The 22,755-nt window shown below is 42.3% G+C and overlaps 1 protein-coding gene across 3 annotated transcripts in view; it reads right to left on the reverse strand.

Annotated features, from left to right (window-relative positions):
- The window catches only part of KCNQ3 (potassium voltage-gated channel subfamily Q member 3), a 1,253,156-nt gene that overhangs the window by 469,128 nt on the left and 761,273 nt on the right, over nt 1-22,755 (reverse strand). For all 3 annotated transcript variants that reach the window (XM_069621644.1, XM_069621646.1, XM_069621645.1), the window contains exon 2: nt 16,924-17,014. In XM_069621644.1, the coding sequence (XP_069477745.1) occupies nt 16,924-17,014 (91 nt within the window). The remainder of the gene's footprint in view (nt 1-16,923; nt 17,015-22,755) is intronic.

Raw genomic sequence — 22,755 nt, forward strand, 5'->3', positions numbered from 1 at the left:
TTGTATGTTTTTTTGGGGTTATTTGTGCCTTTTGTCATTGTGCAACTTCCGTCCGTTCTGACATACTCTCTTTTTCTTGACTTCCGCCTGTCTATATTTGGTCGCATGACCTTTTTGTAAATTTATGTAAGTTGCCTCCACGCAAGTTGTGACTCATTTTGGGCACAAATCGGACTTACGACTCTCCTTTTCCTTGGTAGATTTGGGCCATATAAATGTGGGACTGATTAACTTAGCTACACAATGGGGTCATTATGACCCTGGTGGTAGGGGGTTAACAGGGCCGGTAGAGTTGCTGGCCCTGTTAACCCCCTACCGCCTCATTACGAGGTTCCCTCGCGTGACCCGCTCTGGACGTCTGGTCAGACCAGACGTCCTTTGCGGGTCTCGCGAGGGGACCAGCATGCTGACAACGGGCCTGTCATTAACGGGCCCATTGTTAGCATGCTCCCCATTGCCATTGAGCCCTATGGGGGCTCGAATGGGAATGGGGATGGGTTCCTGGAATGGGGAAATACCGGGCCCTCCAAAGTCGGAATGGCCCGGTATTTCCCCATTCCAGGAACCTGGACCCTGTACCCGGAATGGGGGTAGCCATGCTGCAAGTAGCAGCATGGCTACCTCCAGGGTCGTAATGACCCCCAATAAGTGTACGTTACGCTTCCACCAAAGAATAGCTTAAGTTCTACTCACACTATTTTCTTTTTTTGCTTAGTAAATGTTGTCTTACTTAATCTCCTCATTTAACTAAGTAAATCAGCCTCAATAGTTTTTTTTACATATATTGAGTAGACATTCCCAAACAGGCAATAATGGAGTGAACAGCAATTGATTAAGGTAAACTGTGTTTAGCATATGATAAATAGATGTGCTTAATATTACAGCAATAGTAAAAGAGAATTAGCATACAGAGTTGGCGGAGTGAAAACTGCATTGGACTTCTCACCATGTAAATATTGCCTCACCCGCTCTCTGTCCACTGGCAGCCTCGGACAAAAGCGGTTGTTTATTCTGGCAGGCTGTTGGCTGATCTAACCGTGGGTGTTGTGTACTTTACCATCTGCTACATAAGCCTAAAGGTATTGGGTGCAGACTCCCCCCGGGGAGAAAACCCCAACATTCGCGGCATCCGGCAGCACTGTGCGGCTTGTGTAATGAGTGGTACATACTGCTTACCAGTAGACCCACATACTTCCAAGCAGACATCCCACCCATTTACGGCATAAGGTCCCTGATGTTTTTGTTAGATGAGAAAGGTTGCAAGGTTCTCAGAAACATAGCAATGAGATGTGTCGTTCTGAATATATGAATATTGACCAGAAATGAAGACTTGGTCAGCCAGAGAAGAAGGGGTCTGAAATAGCAGATATTCGGCTACTGGCATGGATACACAATCAAACTTGGAACTTCAAAAGGCATCATGTACTGTTTGTTGTCTACCTGATTGGAATTGGCAAATTTACATTTCTTATTTCAAGAACTTTTAAGTGATACTAAAGACTGAAAAGTAGAAATGGCTGGAGAAACGAATATTGTTAAATAGCAAAATATGCCCTTGGGACGATGCAATGGTCCCACAACATTTCAGTATTTTATTATGTCAGTGCTGTGTGAAGACTTGTACTTTATTCTTCCTTTGTAGCTTGTGCAGATGATACACTACCCTATCAAAAGACGTTGGTAGTACACTGCAAACATGTACACCCTACGAATGTGAAGCATTTTCATACCTATACAATGTGCGAAATGAGTCAACTCCATGTAAACACTGTGGAAGACATGCTATTCAGCTAGATGGACATGAGCTCAAACAGATTTCACGAGTAGTGGAGGGGGTGTTAACTACACATGTCAACAAGATCCTCGCTTTAATCAGTGCCTTATCTAACTAATGTTCATGGAATTTCACTGAGCTGACCTGTGAGACACTTGTACTTGGTCCCTTAGGACATCTCAGCATTAGGCAAGCACCTGCCCCTTTGATTTAGACTAGCTCTATATGCCACTTGGGTGGAGGGCACACACTCAACTGGAGGATACAGATGCATTCTGCGAGTGATCAGATTCACAGACAATGGGCCTCCTTCTAGGTTTGGTGGTCTGGAAACAACGTTGCCTGTAAGCTTACCCGCATCATTGTTTCCGGACCAGCAAACTATGGGTTTGCCTGCCGGAGCTGCTATGCCCCGACAGGTCTGACCCTGCCGGGCACAGTGGTCACGGCAGGCAAAGCCGTAACAGAAGCACTGCCACCGTTAAGAATAGTCCCGGTGCTTCTGTGTCCCCAGACTCTACGGGAATGGGGATTAAAGAAATTGCTGACGCCTGGCTTCCCGGCCGCCAGACTTGGCATAGCCCGGTAGCACCGGGAAGTCAGGCACCAATAATTCTTTACGTGTCCGGCGGCACCCCGCCGGTAGCAGCGGCAGGGTTACCACCGGACCCGTAATGAGGCCTAATATCTACACATTTTAGTTATTTAATTTTATTGTATTGGTCACTTGTTATGCGCTTATACAATTAGCAAAACTCTTTCAAAGCACCCAGAGGGCCACCAGGGTGGGGACAGGGGAAGGTAGACAATGAATTACAGCAAGGATAAATAATTGAATTAATAGCATAAATAAATAATGAGAGTAAAGGGAAAGGGAAACACACTTACTTGCCTTGTGAGTGTTTAGAAGGCCTAGTAGGAGGGGTGAGGGATAGGTGCTTTGATGCTCATGGAGAAGTGCTCAGGGTAAGTGCTAAGAGGAGAAGAACGTAAGTGCAACCACCTGTGGGTAGGGTGAGCCCAAGTAAGTGCAGCAGAAATACAGCAGCTGGGATGAGATATGTGGGTGGGTCAAGGCCCCAAGGGCACATAAGGGCCCTGCACATCAGCCATGCTGCTGTAAGATTAGCAGGGAAGCGAGGAGGAGATGGAAGAGGTAATGAGAAATGACTTGATGCTTTTCCAGAACTTAAGGAGGTCATTCTCAAGATGCAGAGGGAGAGGGAGGCTGTTCCACAGAAGGGAGCCAGCCGAGGAAAGTGATCGCCTACCAGCTCTTTGTTTAGCAAAGCCATTAAAACGCAAGGAGTTGGTACCAGAGGAATGGAGGCGTCTAGAATGGGAGTATTTGGTCAGGAAGCATTGAAGATAGAATGGGCCCTGGCCCCAGAAAGCCTTGTGGATGATACAGAGGGATTTGAATTTAATTCCTGCTGAGACCGGGAGCCAATGAAGGCTTTGTAGGGCAGGAGAGAGAGAGGCCCTGGACTTGAGGTCAAGTATAAGTTCTGCTGCCCTATTCTTGGTTAGCTGGAGGGGTCACAGGGTGGAGGAAGGAAGATTGAGGAGGAGGCTATTACAGTAGTCTAGCCTGGAGAGAACCTGAGCACAGGTAACATTGAGTCACTGGGGGAAGGTGAGGAAGGGTAGAGTCCCTTTGAGAAGGAAGAGCTGAAAGTGGAACTTCTTGACAATGTCCTGAATATGAGGCATGAAGGAAAGGGAGGAGCCGAAGATGACTTAGAGATTTCTAGCTTCAGTGGAGGGGGACGGGGAGGCCTATGGAGGAAGGCCAGAGTGCAGGGAAGAAGTATGGTGCAAGGTTCACAATAGGGAGAATCTCTGTTTTGCTGGCATTGAGTCAGAGGTCATTGCCAGTGCACCAGGCCTGGATGGCAGAGAGGCAGTCAGGGATGAAGGAGGGTGCAAGGGCGTCAGTGGGATGTTTGAAGAAAAGTTGTGTCTCGTCAGCGTAGCACTGGAAGTTGGGGGAGAAGGAGGATATGAGTCATGCGAGCAGAGAGAGGTATACGTTAAAGAGCCAGGGCAAGAGAATGGAGCCCTGGGGTACACCGCAGGTGGAAAAGCAAGAAGGGGAAGAGAAAAGGCCCAGAATGGTTTTGGGGGAACGGTCAGTTAGGAAGGTGGTAAGCCAGTCCAGTGCCCACTGTGAGATGCCATGGGAGTCATGGAGCCTTTTTATGAAGATGGAGTGGTTCACTGTGTCAAATGCACAAGAGAGATCAAGAAGGATGAGGACAGCAGGTGAGTTGGAGTAAAGAGATGCAAGCAGTTCTTCACAAGTGTTCAGAAGTGCAGTTTCCGTGCCTGTGGATGCTCGGAATGCATACTGGTGGCCATGAAGGCCGACTACAAGTTCGGTATGAGCTTTGAGTTGTGGAGAGGGCCAGCTTCTCAAGCAGTTTTCCCAGGAAGGGGGTGATGGAAATGGGGCAGGAAGGGTCTGCAAAGGGTTTTTTAAGAGGGAGTGCACAAGGGAGTGATTGAGGGAAGATGGAAAAGAACCAGTAGCAAAGGAGTGGTTGCAGAGATCAGCCAGAGCAGGGGCGAGAGTGGCAATATTTTCCTTGATGGTTCTGGAGGAGCAAGGGGCAACCTGTTTGGACGAAACATGCACACGGTATAAACTTCCACCGCTGTGAAATAGTTCTCCTGCAGAATATGGGTAGTGGCGCATCTCGGGTGCGATGGCTTTAGTTGAAAATTGAGCCCTGATTCATAGAGAAAGGCACGGTCCACTGCAGCATTCACTGCACACCTTGACCTGTACCTTGGTGCCACTGCAAGAAACCTGGTTTCGGAGAATGTGCAATGCTGCCAGCGGTCGTCAGTGACGCCAGGCAGCATTTTACTGACTTCATTAGAAAAGCTCTTAGTTGGCATGAGCATTCATATTTCCATTTGGATGTGAAAATATAAAACCTGCATTTCAAGTATCAGGTCTTTTAGGACCTTTTATGGCCTGTCACTGTAAATGTGATCACTGATCCAGTGTGAGCTAGATGGCTGGGCACAGCTCCCCCTCCACGTCAGGTCAGTTATACAGTGTATTCCTAGTAGTCAAGAACACATCTAATGTCTACTTAGGCATAAGGGAACTGGCAATGTCCCTTGACATGCAGGAAGCATTTCCCACACCTTGAAAGTCTTGTTTGAGAATATGGCACTTACAAGGTGAGAAACGAGGGTGCAGGTTGGAGAGGTCAAAGGGATCCTCATAATCTGCATCTCAGTTGTAATTTGTATTGGTATTTATTGATTTGTATAGCTATTTCACCAAAGCTCTGCAAATAAAATGTAATAATGGAACACGTATGAAAAGGAGGCAAGGTTAACAATAATCAATTGATAAAAATGATGGGGACAGAGGCAGATCAGAGCAGAATACAGAAAGAGAAGGGTAAGACCTAATAGATAGGGATAAGCAATTCCAATGCTTGGATGCCTGGAGTGAAAATGAATGAAAGTGGAATTGGGCATAGGGGGTTGAGGAACTGCAAGGAAATAGTGAGGATGTAAAGAATGAGATAGGTTGTAGTTTGGGACTAGAGATGACAGATAGGGAGAAACAAGGCTGTGAATGCATGCAAAGATGATGCAGAGGACATTTAAAAAAAGAAGAGTCAAAAGAGAGCCAAAAGAGAGCCAAAAGAGAGCCTAGGACGTGATGGAAGAGAAAAAGAGATATAAGTACTAGGAGAGAGACCAAAGAGAAAATGAATAGACAAGGTGACGCTAGAGCGCAAGGGAGCAAGTTGGTAAGCAGAATGTCTTGTTAAAAGGGTAGAGCAGTAATCAATGTAAGAGAAGACAAGAGATGTAATATGTAACTTAGTGGCATGAGAAGCAAGGAAAGAACGAGCTTTGCAAATATTGTAAAGTTGGAAGCAACAGGAATGTTGCAAATATGAAGAGAAAAGGCAAGAGAGGAATCTAAGATAATGTTCAGATTATGAGCAGACGGAGGATAGAGGGAGGAAGAGAGAGGGCAGAAGGAGGGAGCAGAACAGGAATAGTAGAAGCAGGAAAATACAGAACCCCAGTTTTGGCAGCATTAAGATGAAGAAAATGAGAATGCATCCAAGAATGGGCAGCGAGCAGAGCGGCCGTGGAGTAGAATGTGGGCAAAATATGTTATCTAAAAGAAACAACTGCTAATTTTACAAGGATAGAAAATGATTTTTCTTGGGACTTATATCTAGTGTAGATATTTGTATTTACTTTCACAGGATGTGAAACCGAATGATAAATACCGATCATGAATTTTAAATTAACTTCAACATTTTCAAAATTGAAAATAACCGTAATGATGTGGAATATGGAAGACTTTGCAAAACCTCTCAGTATCGTGTAACACTTTCAATAAAAAATGTGCTATAAAGGAAAAAATAAATATTTGGGTTAACAATATATATATTGTGGTTAGTTGAGTGCTATTAATTGATTGCATTTATCAGTTATTTCTATGGTGACAGCCATGGACACAGCCACTTCGTAGTGCCTACAAAAAAGGAACAATGAAGGGTCAGATGTTTTTTTCTGAAACTTTGGAACATATTGGGATCAGATAAGTGCAATGGAGGAGGCAGCAGGACAAGCCCAATACACATCGAGCAGGACAATACGTGCAGAGAAGATAGTTGCATAAGCACCTTGCCTGGGGGAGCGACGACTAGTGCAAAACAAGTAGTACAAGCAGGTGTAGTCATTCCATCTCATAAGGCAAAGGTACAGTGTAAGCATCATCTCAATACCTATGTGAGAGACTCTACACAACCAAGTAGGAGTAGGCACAAGAAAGGTCTAAGAGCAGATTGTTACTACCGATGGGAATCCCGGAGAATGGTGTGGTGCCCTGTAAACTAGAGACAGCATTGAGTGCTTTCCCACTCTGTTTCTTTTCACAGAAGGACAGAAGGTACCCACTAGCAGAGTCTTGGAGGGCGAGGACCACTGAGCAAGGACAGTACGTTTTCTATGAATGATACTTGGCGCACGATTCACAAAAGGTGCTGCAAGTGGTAATAATACCCCATTTTTGGAGTCCATAGAATTACATGGAGATGTTGGGTGGATTTACCACCAGCGTAATTACTGTGTGGTAAATCGACTGATTTTTGGTGGTAAAGTAGCACATTCACGTCCAGCTCACCTCCAGGTAAATCATCCACTTCACCTCGAAATATTATAATTCTATGGTGCAGGAAAAACAGCAGTAATTCCATTACCACAAAACAGTGGTATTAATGGAATCACCTCCACATTTTTCCTCACACTAATTAATCTATGGAATATACCTACATTTCTAACATTTGATTACTTTACAAAGTAATATCCCTGTTCTAATCATCCTCACACCACGACAATCCCACCCCAAAATCTGAGACAGCAATAGGCAGAATATTCCATTTTATTTAAAATATAAAATCAAGAAATGACGGATGGTCCCCTAACTTGCAACACTGATGAAGACACCCACATAAATCCATTAAAAACAGGCAGCTTCACCACAGAAAAGAAAGGCAATCTACCTGGTAATACACTCTGCATCACAGTAAAGATGCAAGACGTGCCACCCTCTCAACGTGCGCATATAGCAGCTGCAAGTTTATTTTCATCAGATATCTAACCTCTACATGGAAAATCCAGATTTTTAGGCCATTTTATAACTCATATTTTGTCCACTACACCTCATTAAAAAGGGTTTTTCCGAAATTACATATAGCATAAATGGTGATAATTTCATCATAAGCCTGTGATCACTGGTCGACCACTCACTCCTGTAAAAAAACAATATGTGTGTTAAAAAATGTTAAGGGGATAATATTTGTGTTTGATAAATGGTGCTACAAAAAGACTGTCAGATGTTGTTTTGTCACAGAGCTAGTAAATGTGTACTATTCTTCCAAAATTACATTATGTTATCATTGGGTGAATAAAATGTCACCACATCTTCGAGGTCTCCTTAGCCCAGGGCGCATGGGACAGACATGCGTGCTTGGACGTTCCACAGTGCTTGGAAGGAAATTAAAGCTCTAAAATCTTTTTCACACCCTTCTCAACTTGTGCCGATTTTCAGCTGGATGAGGGAAAGAGTGTTTGCATGTGTTCTCAGTATTGCCATTTGATAAACAGAAAAGATATACATGGGGTGCAAAAGCAGACAAAAGAGACCGTCCCCGGCGCAATAGGAGATGGATGCCTAAATTGGGTGCAGGAATAGTTGGCGTAGGCGAGATACAGTGAGATACAGACAGGGCATAGTGATTCAGGAACATATATAGAAAGGTATACATTGCATGGACATGCAAACAGTGTATAGATTTGTATTTGTGTATGTGTGTGTGATATTTTCCAGGTTGTAGATTGTGGTCAGTAAGGGAGGGGTAGAGAACGGGTGGGAGATGCCCCTTGGCAGGCTAACTGATGGTCTGGCTTTAAAATCTGGGCGTGGGATTCCAGTGGAGGGGGAAAAGCAGAGAGACTGAGAAGATGTGGGGCGAGGCATGGGGCAGGGTAAGAGAGATCCAAAGAGGAACTCATGTGCCCCTTACCTGCTCAGCCTCCAAATGCCTACTGTTCAAAAATATATTGGCTCTATTGCACCCACTGCCTCCCTCTCCTGCCCCCCCTTCTACTATACAGTACCCTTTCGCTTCCCAACGAGGTAGGCACTATAGAAACCCTGCTGCATACAGTTACATTGGTACACACGACGCGATAGCACAGCATTTACATGGGAAGAATACAGATCAGAAATTACGACAAGCGAGTATTTGGGTCACAGGAAATAGTGTGGCTAGTTCCCTGGGACTTAATACAAGGCACTGCTGTTCTCAGGGCCTCCAAATGAAACTTTGCAATACTGCAGCGTCACTTGCTCAAATGTGTAGTGGCCATGGCACAAGGTAGGCAGGGGACTCAATGCCTAGCAGCCGCTTACTCACCTCGCATATGACTTCCAAAGGCGCATCCATCAAGTCTATTGCCATTATCCACCCACAGCAAGCGGCCGTTGACTTGCCTCGGAGTCGCGATGCTCTTTTCCGTCGTCTGAGGGCAGCAAGTCTATTAACAATGGCATGCTACAATTTTCTCGTGTAAAATCCTTCCTAGCAATACATCCCAGCAGAGGCTACATGCATTTATTTTTGTTTTTCAATCTAATACCAAATAAACTGTATTATGTGTATTACCTTGGCAAGCAAGCACTTAGTGCAACAACACCGCCAAACTTGGTGGAGTTACCCAGAAAAGATGAACATGAAGTCACCCACTGCCCCCCCCCCCCAGGCCTGGGTCTAAGGTTTATTACATCTTGAAATGTAATGCACAGCGCTGACGTTTCTCCCTCCCCTTCGCGAGGCAGCCATCCTGTCTGTTTTTTTTCCTCGGGATTCTGGGACGTATAGTTTTTTGTCTTTTCCATTTTCCATTTAGCACTACAAATACCAGCATTCCAAGGGAGGAAAAAAGGGACTGGATGGCTATCTCACCCCTGGCATGGACACACTTGAGATCTCTGTATAAAGATAACTCAAAGAAGTAGAGGGAGGCCTCCTAATGTTCTGCAAAAATAATAGAACAGCCAAACTTCTTAAAAAAAAAATTATATAGATATTATCTATGTCTTCCACATTGTTTTTAAAAGTATTAAATCCAAACTGAAAATCAATTACCAGTTCAGGCATGAAATAATGTTTCGGCCTTGCCCTTCCACAGATCTGTCATAGTTAAATGTCTTTATAACGAATCCTTTTATGAAGAATGCACTTATAGCGAATATTTTATAACGAAAAATATAACAAATGTATCTTTTTATTTTTTGGGAGGTCCCACCCCAAACTCCACGTTTCCCACCCCTAAACCCCAGCCCAACCGTTTCCCCACAAGATTCAACCCTTTACCCCACCCCTAAATGCATTCTTCATAACATGTTTCGTTATAAAATATTCAATACAAGATCATTCTTCATAACGTTGTTGATATAAAGACTGCATACCATCTGTCACCACAAACAAACCCATACAATTATTCTCACACGTTAAACAATGAAAAGCCATTTCCTATCCTTCCGCAGTTCATGTCCCATAAGTGAGAATGCTTAATCTAATAGGTCCTTCATTGCAAATAGTATGGCAGCGGCTGCATTCATACCTCCCCACCACATGTGAATGAAATACCTCCAGGTGTTCAACAGCCCCTACCATCTCTGAAGCCCACCCACTCCATTCATCATAGGCCCATAATGCCAGAGGGCAAGCTACGTTTACATATCCACTCGGCCACACAACCACTAGCAATGAAGACAATGAATGATCCATGCTTCATTTATTCCATCCGGGTATAATGAATTGCGCAAGTCTATCCAGTACATTTCGGTCTGTTGCAGTCCTTTTCGGCATAGCCGTTCCCTCTTGGGAGTTTGTCAACATGTAGAAATGCTCAAAACCTTAATTGCTCAACGGAATGTCCAGTCGTCATACAATGTTGTGCCACCCATGACTTAGTATGATTTCAATGGATGTTGGATTTGTGATCGCCAATGCTCTCTTGGTATACTGTATGCTTTTCCACACAGAACTTCTATGCAATAAACAGTCTATGATACCATACACTTTGGATACTGCAACAGAGTAACGGCATTGACAGTGTTTGCATGGATACACTAGGGGTGTAATTAAATTCTTACAGTGAACACAATTAAGGCATGTACAGGTCCTGTCTTCACAATATTTTTTAAGTTGTGAGGGTCTTCATTCTAGCATTCACGTTCAAGCGAACAACTAAATCTCTCCTGACTTTGAGACTTTTTTTCAGCTGAACTCATTTCCGCTTGGACTCACAGGAGCAACCTGTCAATGTGTGCCACTCATTCATGGTTTGGATGCTCAGTCCTGGAAAAGAGGCTTAATCAAGCTCTCATCCCCCCGAAGCCCCCAAATAAAATGTCCCTAGTTCTTGTCACTGGCACTTGAACTTAGTTTCTTGTCTGAATTGGTCTGTAGGCCTGAGAGAACCCACCATGGGCACAGAATCAGGAATCCATTCGGGGAGTGCGACTGGTGGAGCGGATACATGATTAGTGTCCTCGGCCTGGTCTTCCACAAGATCCCAATTCAGCCACGTACAGGGGTATAAGGAGATTTCATAAGATCTCCTGCCCTCCCCTTCGTATAAGTTCCTTGGTGCCACTTAAAAGGTTCCCGCTAGATGAGAGGGGCCCCCTAACAACTGCAAGCATAATACACAAGGCACATCAAACTTCGAATCTAGACAGAAGCGATTACAGAAATAGCAATTCTTTTAGTTGAATACAAGTAAATGTCTGGAGAGATATGAAGAGAATAGCGATAAGAATTACATCATCTAATCCATAGGAATTAAATGTACTGCCCAACAATAAAGGCATCTTTCAAATACCGATTCAAGTTTAGGGGGCTGGAGAAATGTTCTAACATGTTATAGGACTTTATTTTTTAACCCTTCGATTTTCAATATTGATGTACCACAATTCAGTGATAGTCCAGACTCTGGCGCATCAAGAATTGTGGGTCATTTTTTCAGAAATGTATGATCATGTTAATGAGCATGTTCCTAGAATTGACAATGAAGCATTAACTAATTTAATCATTATTAAATTCTCGTGAAGTGCGAACAGCAAATTGCTGCAGATGGAGTTGAGCCGTGTGTGAGTGGGCACGATCCGAATCCGGTGGAGCCATTTCAGTGTGAGGCGGGCAGATCTTTAATCTCACAGCCCATGTGGAGCATTCACGCGCAGTGCATGCAGCAAAGTGCTGCAGGTGGGAGCAGTTTGAAGCATGATGGAGAACGGACCAAGGGGGTGTGAGCGTGAGTGTTCCTATATCAGTTGGCTGGCTATTCATGTAGGATTTGTGCAGTAAATCAAAATTGCATGTACCGATAAGTCTTCCCCCCTATGGTCCCTTCAAGTATGCCAGTCGGTTCTCACCAGCCATGCTGTATCTCCTGAGACAGATTCACTCTCCACACTGGCCACGCCCATAAAAGCCTTGATCACTGACTATCTTAATGCTGCTGATAAGTATGTCAGTAACACCACAATTTGATCAACGGTTTCATATGACGACTTAATAGAGGTAACAGTGGTTTCAGCAGCCTCTCTTTTTGCTTATAAGGAATCTCTGGCTTATTCTCATCAGCTTTGTATTCCAGTGGATCTTCTAAAAATGATTCCCCAAGGCCAACTCAGAGCAATACTGCAAATCATTCTAACGACTCCGTGCTGAATATGCTGTTTCATTTCTCTGATGTCAGATGAGCCTTCATTTAACTAGACTGGCGCTGTATGTTCACCTTGTTTAAATTCGCCATTTCAATCGAAACAGGAGTATGCAAATTAGGCCCCCAATTGCATTTCTGCCCTAAATCTGTTGTTGCACTCTCCTGTAAGATTGTAGGACAACATTAATCTTGAAGTTTAGTTTGATACTTCAATGCTTGGATCTATTGAGCAACAACTCTAGAAAATTGTGGCTTTATTAAAGGAGCCACCTCGAATTGGTCCTCAATTCCCATTGCTTAGTTGTGAGGGAAAATTGATTGCTGAAAAGGTTAAGGGCATCTGCCCTGTTATTGCAGGAAGTGGCTGCTGTAGGCCTTATAGAAGAAACATCTGTAAAGCAATTGTCCATGAATGGGAACCCGGGATTCTTTTTTAATGTTGACGTTTTTTCCTTGAGGGGCTCAGCTGCAAATAAAACAATGATATAACGGATTGTCTTGAGGACGAGGTGAGGTTGGAACAGGACCTCACCGCAATTTTAAACAATAATGATGAGGAGGCCAGGGTCATTGCATAATGGTCCCAAATCCGTTGACTCTAACTGGTTTCTCCTGCTCTGCAAAACATGCTCACACTTCCACTCGTAAACACAAAAGGTCTGTCAATCCATCTTCTTAGTGGTTGAAGAATATCCTTTCACACCACAGTTTGAATGTAAAAGCATTTGTGAAGGAGCAGGTGGTCCTCAATCACTGTCACGTATTGTCTTTTGTGCAGGGAATTCAAATCTACGTGCCATAACATCTGGTGATATTGATTTAGTTGAATGTTCACAGAGTCATAGAATGTATTATGTCAAGCTGCACATCCATTGTCACCTAATTTATGAAATATTGATAACTGAATGTAAGAAATGTTTAACTTTAGGGTATGATTTGTTTGATGATTGGATAAACTGAATGTGGAAAACAAATTGTGAATTGTATTGGGAAATTAACTTTTTTTCTCTCCATGACATTGAGGTTATGCAGATGAGTTAGTCAGGGAGGGATCTAACACAGAACTGACTAAAACATCCCTTGAACCCTCTTAATTCCAAATAGACTACTGGTTTTGAAACCAGTTGAGGCAAGGGTGGGGAGGTGTTAGAACTGCCATTAATTCACAGAATTTAAACATTCTTTCCCGGAATTCATATAGTCACTCAAATGTTTTTAATGTTGATTTATGTTCACCCACATGTATGGATTTTGACATAATTGTCGTACAAGAGGTATGGCTCAATGAGCCTCCTTTCCTGATGAGTTCCCAATTATTTCACAATCAGGTGTAAGGGGCTTGAGAGGTAGACCTTGGGGTGGTCTCCTTATGGCATTCCATAATAACTTCGGAGCGACCATTCTCGTTATTCTGATCCAGTACTGTGTACTTTAGCTGTCAATTGGTTAATGATTATAATTTAATTGTAATATTGTTTTCCACCCAGCCCTAGTTAAATAGATATGTGCATTTATTTGGTAAAGTGTTAGTCTGCGTTGGGTGATGAAGATCCTTAGTTGCTATTAATTGGGGGTGATTTTAAACATGTTTGGCTGTATTTACTAGCTGACCATACCCATGAGTTAACTAAACAAATATAATATGTGGGGTGAACACTGAGCTTAATTATTGGAAATGTGAACTTTACAAAAGATAAATGGGAACATAGAGGGTAACCTGCCAAGTAAAGCAACTTGGGGCATACATTCTAGTTCATCGATCATTGATTATTTCTTTCCTTCCCACTTTTTATTTCAATGGTGCTCCAAATGAAATGTAATTGAAGCCCCTTAGAGTGATCACAATTTTCTCATGAGAACGTTTGATGTAAGCATGAAGGTACAGTCAAAACAGAAGACGCTGGCCGATTTAATTGTGCATGTAGCAAAAACAGGAATTCTTGTACACCATGGGAGATGTGTCATTTTAATAATTGTCTATTCCTGTTCTATAACGCTTTAAGCTTGAATCAGAGGATAGATATATTTTTAACCACGCATTTTACAATTTTCTTATGGAATGCACAACTGGTCCTTTGCCAACTTCTATTCAGGATTTAGCAACTTTTTAGTGTGTATTTAATCTAGTTGTCCAAAGAAGAAAATGTGAATTAAGACATGATTTAAGATGACTGGAAAAAGAGGTAATTTATGATGACAGGGCCTTAATGTGTAGGAAGCTTAGGCAAAGCAGCAAACATTGGTTACAATTTCATAAACTTAAGGTGTATCAGATGGATATCAAATTGATTCTAAAGATACTTTATACCCATCAATCAGTCAATTATTGTGAATTTAATAAGTAAGGTAAATATGAAACAAATCAAGTCAACCTAATCCAATATTAGAGTCTAATTGGATTATCAGCAATTACATGCTCAGTGACAAAGATCTGTGTCCTTGGAGTGGGACCTTGCATCTGTTATTTGGACTGTTCAGTTTAATATTGAGGACATAGAAGGTCATATTCTTAAAGTGAAATATTCTGGTGCATGTGGGCCAAATGGCATTTTTAATAATAGTCTAAAAGATTTTCTGTATCTTTGGCCAGTGATATTGTCTACTCTCTTTAAGCAGATATTACAATAATGGATCCTGACTCAGTCTTGGTCTCTAGCTTATATTATTCCAATCTTTAAGAAACAGGATCGGTTAGATCCCAATAATTATCACCCAATTGCTGTACTAGTTGTAGAATCTAATTTGATATTAGATACATTACAATCTGGCTTTCAAAAAAATATAGCTACATCTTTAAATTGTTTCTTGTTGAGATTTCTTGAAGACCAGGCTAGCACACGCAGTGAAACTCCAGTATACGTAGCTTGGATGGATTTGTCAGTGGCCTTTGACAGTGTTAACAGAGTGATCGTGTAGGGAAAGTTGGGAAAATGGGGAATGCCCCCAATCTTATAGGTATTCTAATTGCACTGTATTCAGACACTAGTATCCGAGATCAATTCTATACTGTACAATGCAGGCAATCATTTTGCTAAAAGGAAGATGCACCGGGGCCTCGGGAGGGATGCATACCCGCCCCCCTCCCCCGGCAGTGGTTTCATTTGTGTATTTCAGACCTGGGGGGAGGCATGGTTGGAGTACACTCATTCCCCTCATTTGGATCAGCTTAAGATGTATTGGCTGGCATATGCTGACAACATAGGTCTATTGGACCTGACCCCTATTGGTCAACAATGTTCTATTTGCAGATTTCAGGAGTGGATCTTTTTATTAACAATGTCAAATCAAAAATAATAAGATTTTTGCAAACAAAGAAGGCCACAAGATGTTCCTGGTATATAAATAATATTAAGTTGTACTTGGTGGATAAATTTGATCTACTTAAGAATCCACAGCTATGTTTGCAGCTCAGATGAAAATGATTAACTTAAAATATGGGCGCTTTTCTCTGATGCCAGTAATCAAATATTACAAGGCTAAAGTGGTACCTACCATAGTGTATGGACTCAAGAACACAGATTTAATTAAGGGGAGATCCTAAATAATGTATAAGGCTTAATATGGAGGCGGGACTAAATGTACCAATCTCCGTGCCATAAGTGTTTTCAGATACGAGTTGGATCTTTTACCCTGACAAGTTCTCTTCAAATGGCAGATGCTGCTGATTTTTAGACCCTCCTAGTTGTTCCTTATATTCAGATCGTTAGCAGGAAAGCTCTGTAAAAATAGCACAAAAATCTGCACGACTTTGCAAAGATTTCTGCACACCTTGTGGTTGTCCTCAGCTTCTTTCTTCAAGATGGATCTTTTTTGATATTTGTTTGTTGTATTTTATTGTTTCTTTTTCTTTTGGATTATGTAGATTGTGTGTCAGATTTATAAATGAATAGTCAAGAAAAAGCTGCACTCTTGCAGCTATGAATTATTACTACTTGGTGACCTCAAGGCTGCAATTAAGCACACAAAATGAATGGTAAACTGCAATGGCAACTGAAAGTGAATCTTTAAGTTAATGGGCTCGGTAATCATGCGCCTTTACTACTAAACAATAATTTGATTGTAAAGAATCAATGTTTATGAAATCCGCAGATCAATCCATGATCTGAATTCACTGTAATATGTATTATCATAGCACATGTTCATATTACAGCTCTACAGATGGCCGACACATGTTTCAAGTATAAGGTATTTTTCAAGGCCATAAGTCCTCTTGTGTCATCTGCACACGTTCTGATATATATTACATTTCTGTTGATAAATAATTATGTTGTGTTGTTAAGCATCTTTGGTATGACTTCCTAGGCTCATCATATACGAAGTGAAGTAGTTGATTGTAGCGCACTCGGTTATATCTGAATATATAGTTCAATCTTTTTTAGGCGGATGTAAGGTATCCCGGCTGTCTTCAGTCTGATATTGCCATACTGCGTGGTTGATGAATTAACCAAAAAACAAATAATTTAAAAAAAACGCTATTGCATAGAAGAAAAAAAATGTAATCAAAAAAGTGTAATGGCTAGCTTTTAGAAGTCATTGTGACCAGCAGCAAATTAATGGAGAAGAAGGGAGGTGGCTTTGCTTCTCAAGGGGTAAAGGTCAGAGAGTGTTCCAGTAATTCTTCTATGCAACTTCTTTTATTTAGCTTTTACTTTCGATAAGCAATTAAGCAACTTCCCATCCAAGCCAGTCTGCAGTACATGAATATTATGCTTTTAAACTAACAAAATAAAAGATGCTTTAAAACAAAGACTACCACACGCGATTGGTCCACTTTTGCATGCATTTATTGCCGAGCATTCATCATCGGGCATCAAACAGCAAAGACACAGCAAAAGATGGAATATTTGCAATGTACTTACTAACAACAGCAACCAGTCTCCTGATGCCGCTTCGTATTCCTTGAATGTCGTCAAAATGGCCAATATTAGACACCCTAGGACGATTAAAAACCTAAAATAGAATACAAAAAATTAAATTAGCCCAGTTTTCCATTCAGAAATCCACAACATTTGAGCGAGGGACATTACAAATTCATTGTTCCCACAACTCTCCCATTTCAGTGCATACTTCATCTTCACATTTATTTTGTAAGGATTTTCTAACTTTCATACTAAGTATGATTTTGTTAATATTGTAATAGGCGAATGTATTAGAAACTAAAAGTAGAGATATGTATTGGCTTTTTATTTTTACAGACTTTGCAGTGGCTACTCTTTAGTTTTGGTTAAGTTGCACTCCCCATAGGAAGAACACTTATTGGGAAGCTTAGAACTTCCAATCCATAAAAAATGAATTCACCAAAGAACATAGACCTGACTTGTTATGGGGCGTCGCAAAAACTATGTATAAGCACTCATTCTCCGAAAAAACGCTTTTGCAACTTAGATGCAAATCCATCCAGTGGTTTCTCTCAGAGAAGGCCACAGGCAGGCAAACATCAATCAGTGCAATCTTCACTTGCCCAATCACATCTGGCTAGTTAGGGATATACTTCCTCTGATTTGGTCATTTTAGATCAGTTCTATGAGCGCATGTCCAGGCTTACGCAACTAGCAAGTTAAGTTTCTGTGGGACTTGTGATCCTGCACTAGAAAATAGCATGTTGCAAGTAACCCCTTAAGCCGTCCCAACGCCTACCACAGATGAGTGCAATATGCCTCATAAAGGGCAAAAAGAAATACTGCTATTAGGGGTCCTCCAATCTAAGCCTGTGTAGATTGCAGCCCCCTAGGCCATCCGTCAATCCCAGGTTAGGCTAAGAGGGGATGCAGAGGGGTGTACTATGCCTCCAATTGGACAGAAAAATCTGGGTATCAAACCCTGGGAAGGAGAAGGTAGCTTTACATTTGAGGGACTGGATTACCACTGGAGATCAATTAGTAAGAAACAAGTTGTTTGGACATCTGTGCTTAGTCCATAAGAGGGCTGGGGTTGCAGAAATGTATGTACTTAAATTTCCAGATGTGAGATAGTGGAATGAATAAGTGAGATTCTGTTTTAATGTACTGTGCACAAAAGAAATCATATGCATAAGGAAAGGCCTTTCAAAGGATTTGTCTTTTTGTTGTTAATGTAAGAACCATGAAATTGTTGAAAATCTGAAACATGTTTGGCTATTTTCCCCTGAATTGCTCTCTCAAGGATGGATTCTCATCTAGGCGCAGTGAGTATGCTAAACAGTGGTCCTGGGCGTCCGCACAGTGCACGACACAAGAGGTGTCGTAGACTGTCTGAAATCTGTCCTATAGGAACTTTACGGCAGTGTAGTTCTCTGCAGCATTTTCGTTAAATACCATGAAAATCACAATGTAACGAAAGTGCTGTCGAGAACACCCTCATGGCACCAGTTAACTCTCTCCTTCACGTATGAAAACCACGGGACTGCTGTGAGAATGCCAGTCCCCCTTACCCTTCCAATCACTCCCCTGGCATGCAAGTACCAAACCCACACCCCCATTTCAATTGCCCAAAAACGTATGCATATGAATGCAGCTGCTAACGATGAACTGCTTTACATCACCAGGCACAAGTCAGATGCACATAAAGCAGCACCTATTTCTACCTTGTTCTGCACTGGTTCAGCATCCAACAGCACAACATTTTGAGGTATGCAGTGATAAAATCGCAGAAAAAATGTCGCCTATACCAAAAATCGTGGCAAAAATGCTGTGGTTTGACCCGGTAAAGGTGAACCCCGTTATACCATTTAAGGGGACTGGGCGTTGCGGGGGTGTCCCCCGCATCCTTTACATGGATTGTAGCGGCAAAACCACAGCATTTTCGCCGCAATATTTTGTAACCGCAGCAATTTTTCCCGCGATTTTACCACATGGAACCCATTTTGGATAGTCCCATGCTCTTCTGATGTCCCTCTGCCATAATAGCGAAACTGCAGAAAGCGGACCGCCTCCAAAGGAGGAGCCGTATTTCTACAATACTTTTACAGTGTCGCTAATGTGGATGAGTGACACCAGAATAACCATGCTAAATTACGGTTCCTGAAATAGCCAGTCCTAGCAACCCGGCTGACGGGATCCGAAAGTGGCGCTTATGGTGCTCGTTTTGGAAAATCCAAGAACATGAGAATAGGTGTTAATTACCAAAAGTGTAGTTAAGCCTTAAAATGACTTTTCTCTGTAATTAACACCTACTTCAGAATAGTGAGTGCCCTGAGCGCATTAACATTTTTAGCACATTTGTTCCAAATTAATCTGTGGTTAACCATGATGAGTAGGGGCTCGGTAGCTGTGATTTTTGGCAGTTGTTACATTTTTTAATTGTGAAATCTGTATTAATAGGAAGTGGGTTATATTTTTAAATGTATATAGACAGCGAGATGTTTCTTTTTCTTTTTTTTACCTGCTTCCTATTATGAGATGTTAATAGGACATTTTAATATGGGATTCTATCGTCTATATGAAATGTACATGATGTATGAGGTGATTTGCATGGCGCTTTTCTATGTTAATGTACTGTAGAGGTTTGATTTTTAAACCATCTACAATAAAGTATTGAATTGAATAAAACAAATAAAAGATGTAAATCCGATGCATTGTGTGTTGTATTTATGTGTTAACAGCTCTTTTCGAAAAAGGAGGGAACAGTAGTTTGTGATGCAAGGACTTTACCAGGACCAAGACATTGACATGTTCCATCACCAGAAATGTGTGTCCCCTTCAGCATTACATGTGTGTTCTCCGGCGCTATTTATTAGGTGGCTGGAAAAGCAGGGAGATATGTGTTCAGGCGGCAGTCAGTAATGACCTCACATTTATCTACAGCTGGACATGAAGACATACCGCCAGATTAATGCCCGGGCATTGTACTGTTGGCTAGACAGTTATTTATAGATGGAAGCGTATGTCCTAAATAACCAAGGCCATAATATGTATATTAACATACACACCATTGTGTAGGTCAGTGGGATACCTGTGTAATTGTTTGGACTTCTTTATCTATGTTCACGGAAAACAGTAGACGTAACAACAAAGTGAGTTAACAAAACCTAAAACATTAGAAAAATACAAATAGTTTGAAGGGTTCTGTTTACATGAAAACGGCATTCTCGACTTTAACCACTGGAGGGCGTATGAGCACCGTAGACTCAGCAAATTATTCCCGCATAACGGTGAAGCGTGGATTTCTTTCGCCCTCTCCAGCCAGTAGCTTTGTCAGGCAGGTTTGTAAACAACACATGCGTGATGTATGGCACTGGAGAGATCCTTTGATTTCAATCGAAATGTGTTTGACTTTAAACGAAAAGAAATATTGATCTTATGCGTGTATACACAATAAAATCACTTCCTTTGGCGCTCGGTCCCCAGCCTGTCTGGGGCATACGGTGCACAAGAAAAAAATCGCTAGTACAAATGCATCATAACGTGTTTCACTCAATATAAGGCATTTGCTGGCTCGTATATATGCCTCGGGCTTCCAGTCATGCCTGAACATGCTGTATCATGACTATTTATTTAATTAAATGAATGTATGTATATTATTTTACATAGAGCCCTACGTGGCTTTAAAGTGCTTAAGAGCGCGGAGGTTCTGTGTGTGCCAGCAAATTCAAAGGCAGGGCCGGCTTTAGGTGAGCTTTTAAATTGCGGGATGGGCCTCTCTTCCAGCCTATTTTGTGCTGAACCTTCACTTGTCAAAGCAGATTTGAGAGAGCTGTGTGTAAATAGGACAGACATTTCTCAACGTTGTGGCACAACCATAGACTTTTATTGTCCAATATCAAAAATGCAAAACTCTTCCAGCCTTTCAATGTATGTCACTGCATTTTAGTTTTTCTGAAAATTAGCACCCTGGATGGTGGCGCTGGGCAATCAGGATGCTCGGAATGCGGGCTGTATTGTATGGTATAAGCCTGTGTTCTACGCAGCTTGAGTAGCTAGCAACAACTTCCCCGCTCTAGTCTTTGGGGACAGCACCGCGCGGCGCCGGGGCGTGCAGCAAAGATACGTTTCTTTTTTTAAAACATTTTTTAAAAACACTGTCAGCTCCCATCGTAGGAAACTAAACAGGTGGTGAAAGGTGAGGGGGAACAGGCAGCAGGGAAGGGAAATGAGCGCAGGCTACAATACAGCCCGCGTTCCAAGCATCTTGATTGGCCAGCGCCCCCTTCCAGAATGCTAAGTTGAAGAAAAACAAAAACACACTAGCATACAGTGGAAATGGGGAAGAGTTTTGCATTTTACTATATACCCTGTCGATAACGGGTTACGGCACCGCCGCCCCTCATTAAGGGACCCTTGCTTCGCTCAAGCCCTTAACGTGGGCGGTGGGCCGTTACTGACCGGTTCGGCCTGCCGCCGAGGGGCCTATGGCCTCATTAGAACCAGCTTGTTTCCATGTCTCATCGGCATCATATAAAAGAAGCATAGACTTGCGGCATAAGTCAAATAGTGTGAAATCAATGACAGCTAGATGAATAACTTGATCACCCAGAAAGTTAGCTGGATAGCTAGCACAAGATGCATCGAAAAAATGAGAAGCAGCACACTACAATGTGCTTATAAAAAGTTTTATGATTCCTTACTTTAAATATGCAAAGAATACGTTCACATTGTCATGTGCCAAATTACGCAAATTCCAGTAACATGTCATGCGTCGTTGTGCTTGGTGCTCTGCAGTGACGAGTGTGGTCACAAGTGGTGATCCTTTGCATGTTTTATGTAGAGATTGTACACTGTATCTCAAAACATTGCACACGGCATGATTAAACAGACACTTAGCAGGCAATTCTGTACACGTTCATAAAAGGTGTATTTGAAAAAAAGTCGCAAAAGGCCCATTCATCCACAAATATTTCTTTCTTGGAAAATACTCTGGGTGCGGCTTTCACTCAGCTGGAGGTTTGACATACACTGCATGGCCCACACCGTCACATGCTATTAAAACAGAGGACCCTGCTGCAGAGAGAGCCACACCTGTACCTCACTCACGCAGACCCTGAGCAGGGGATCCATTCGTCTTAATTTCAGCAGAGGATATACGTTTCCCTCAGTTAAAAGAAAATAACACAAAGCTTTAAAAAAACTGTTGGTACAATTGACAAAAATAGTGGTATGATTCATTGGAAACAAAGAATTTGATTGGACTTTGACCTGACAATGTGAGACTCCCTGGCTGCTGTACACTAACACAGGTGCAGCGGAGACACCACAACTCTGTCTTGCAAGGTAAACGGGCGCTTTTAGGGTTGTCGACTATGCATTGCTCTGCCCCCACCAAGGTGATTCACTCAGGCCATTACATCAGGATAGTGGACTGTTACAAGGCAGCATGCCATTATCCCCTCATTAAAGCCATGCTTGTATTCTTCCAGAGGAGACGGGTCCTTCACTGAGTAGTAGCACCTGAGAAATGCCACATCGATCACATGCCTGCAGCAGGGACATCATTTCACCAAAATGCCAGGGGTAGCGGAAGTGGCACCAGACAACCCTTGATCCCTGATGACATCACAGGAAGTGATGTCATTTGACCCCACCCCGAAGGGATATCGCGGGAAGCGTTGGAACACGACCTTTCACCCGTTGATAAAACAGGAAGTGGCATCACATAGCATTGTACACTACAAAACATATGGTTACGATATCACTATAATGTGATGTACATTTCATGCAAGAATGGATCGCCATATGTATCGTTAAGATCAGTGTGTATAGGCCCATATTATCAAATTA

This window comes from Ambystoma mexicanum, chromosome 5q, assembly GCF_040938575.1.
Source record: "Ambystoma mexicanum isolate Mex_15411 chromosome 5q, UKY_AmexF1_1, whole genome shotgun sequence".
NCBI classification, from domain to species: Eukaryota; Metazoa; Chordata; class Amphibia; order Caudata; family Ambystomatidae; genus Ambystoma; species Ambystoma mexicanum.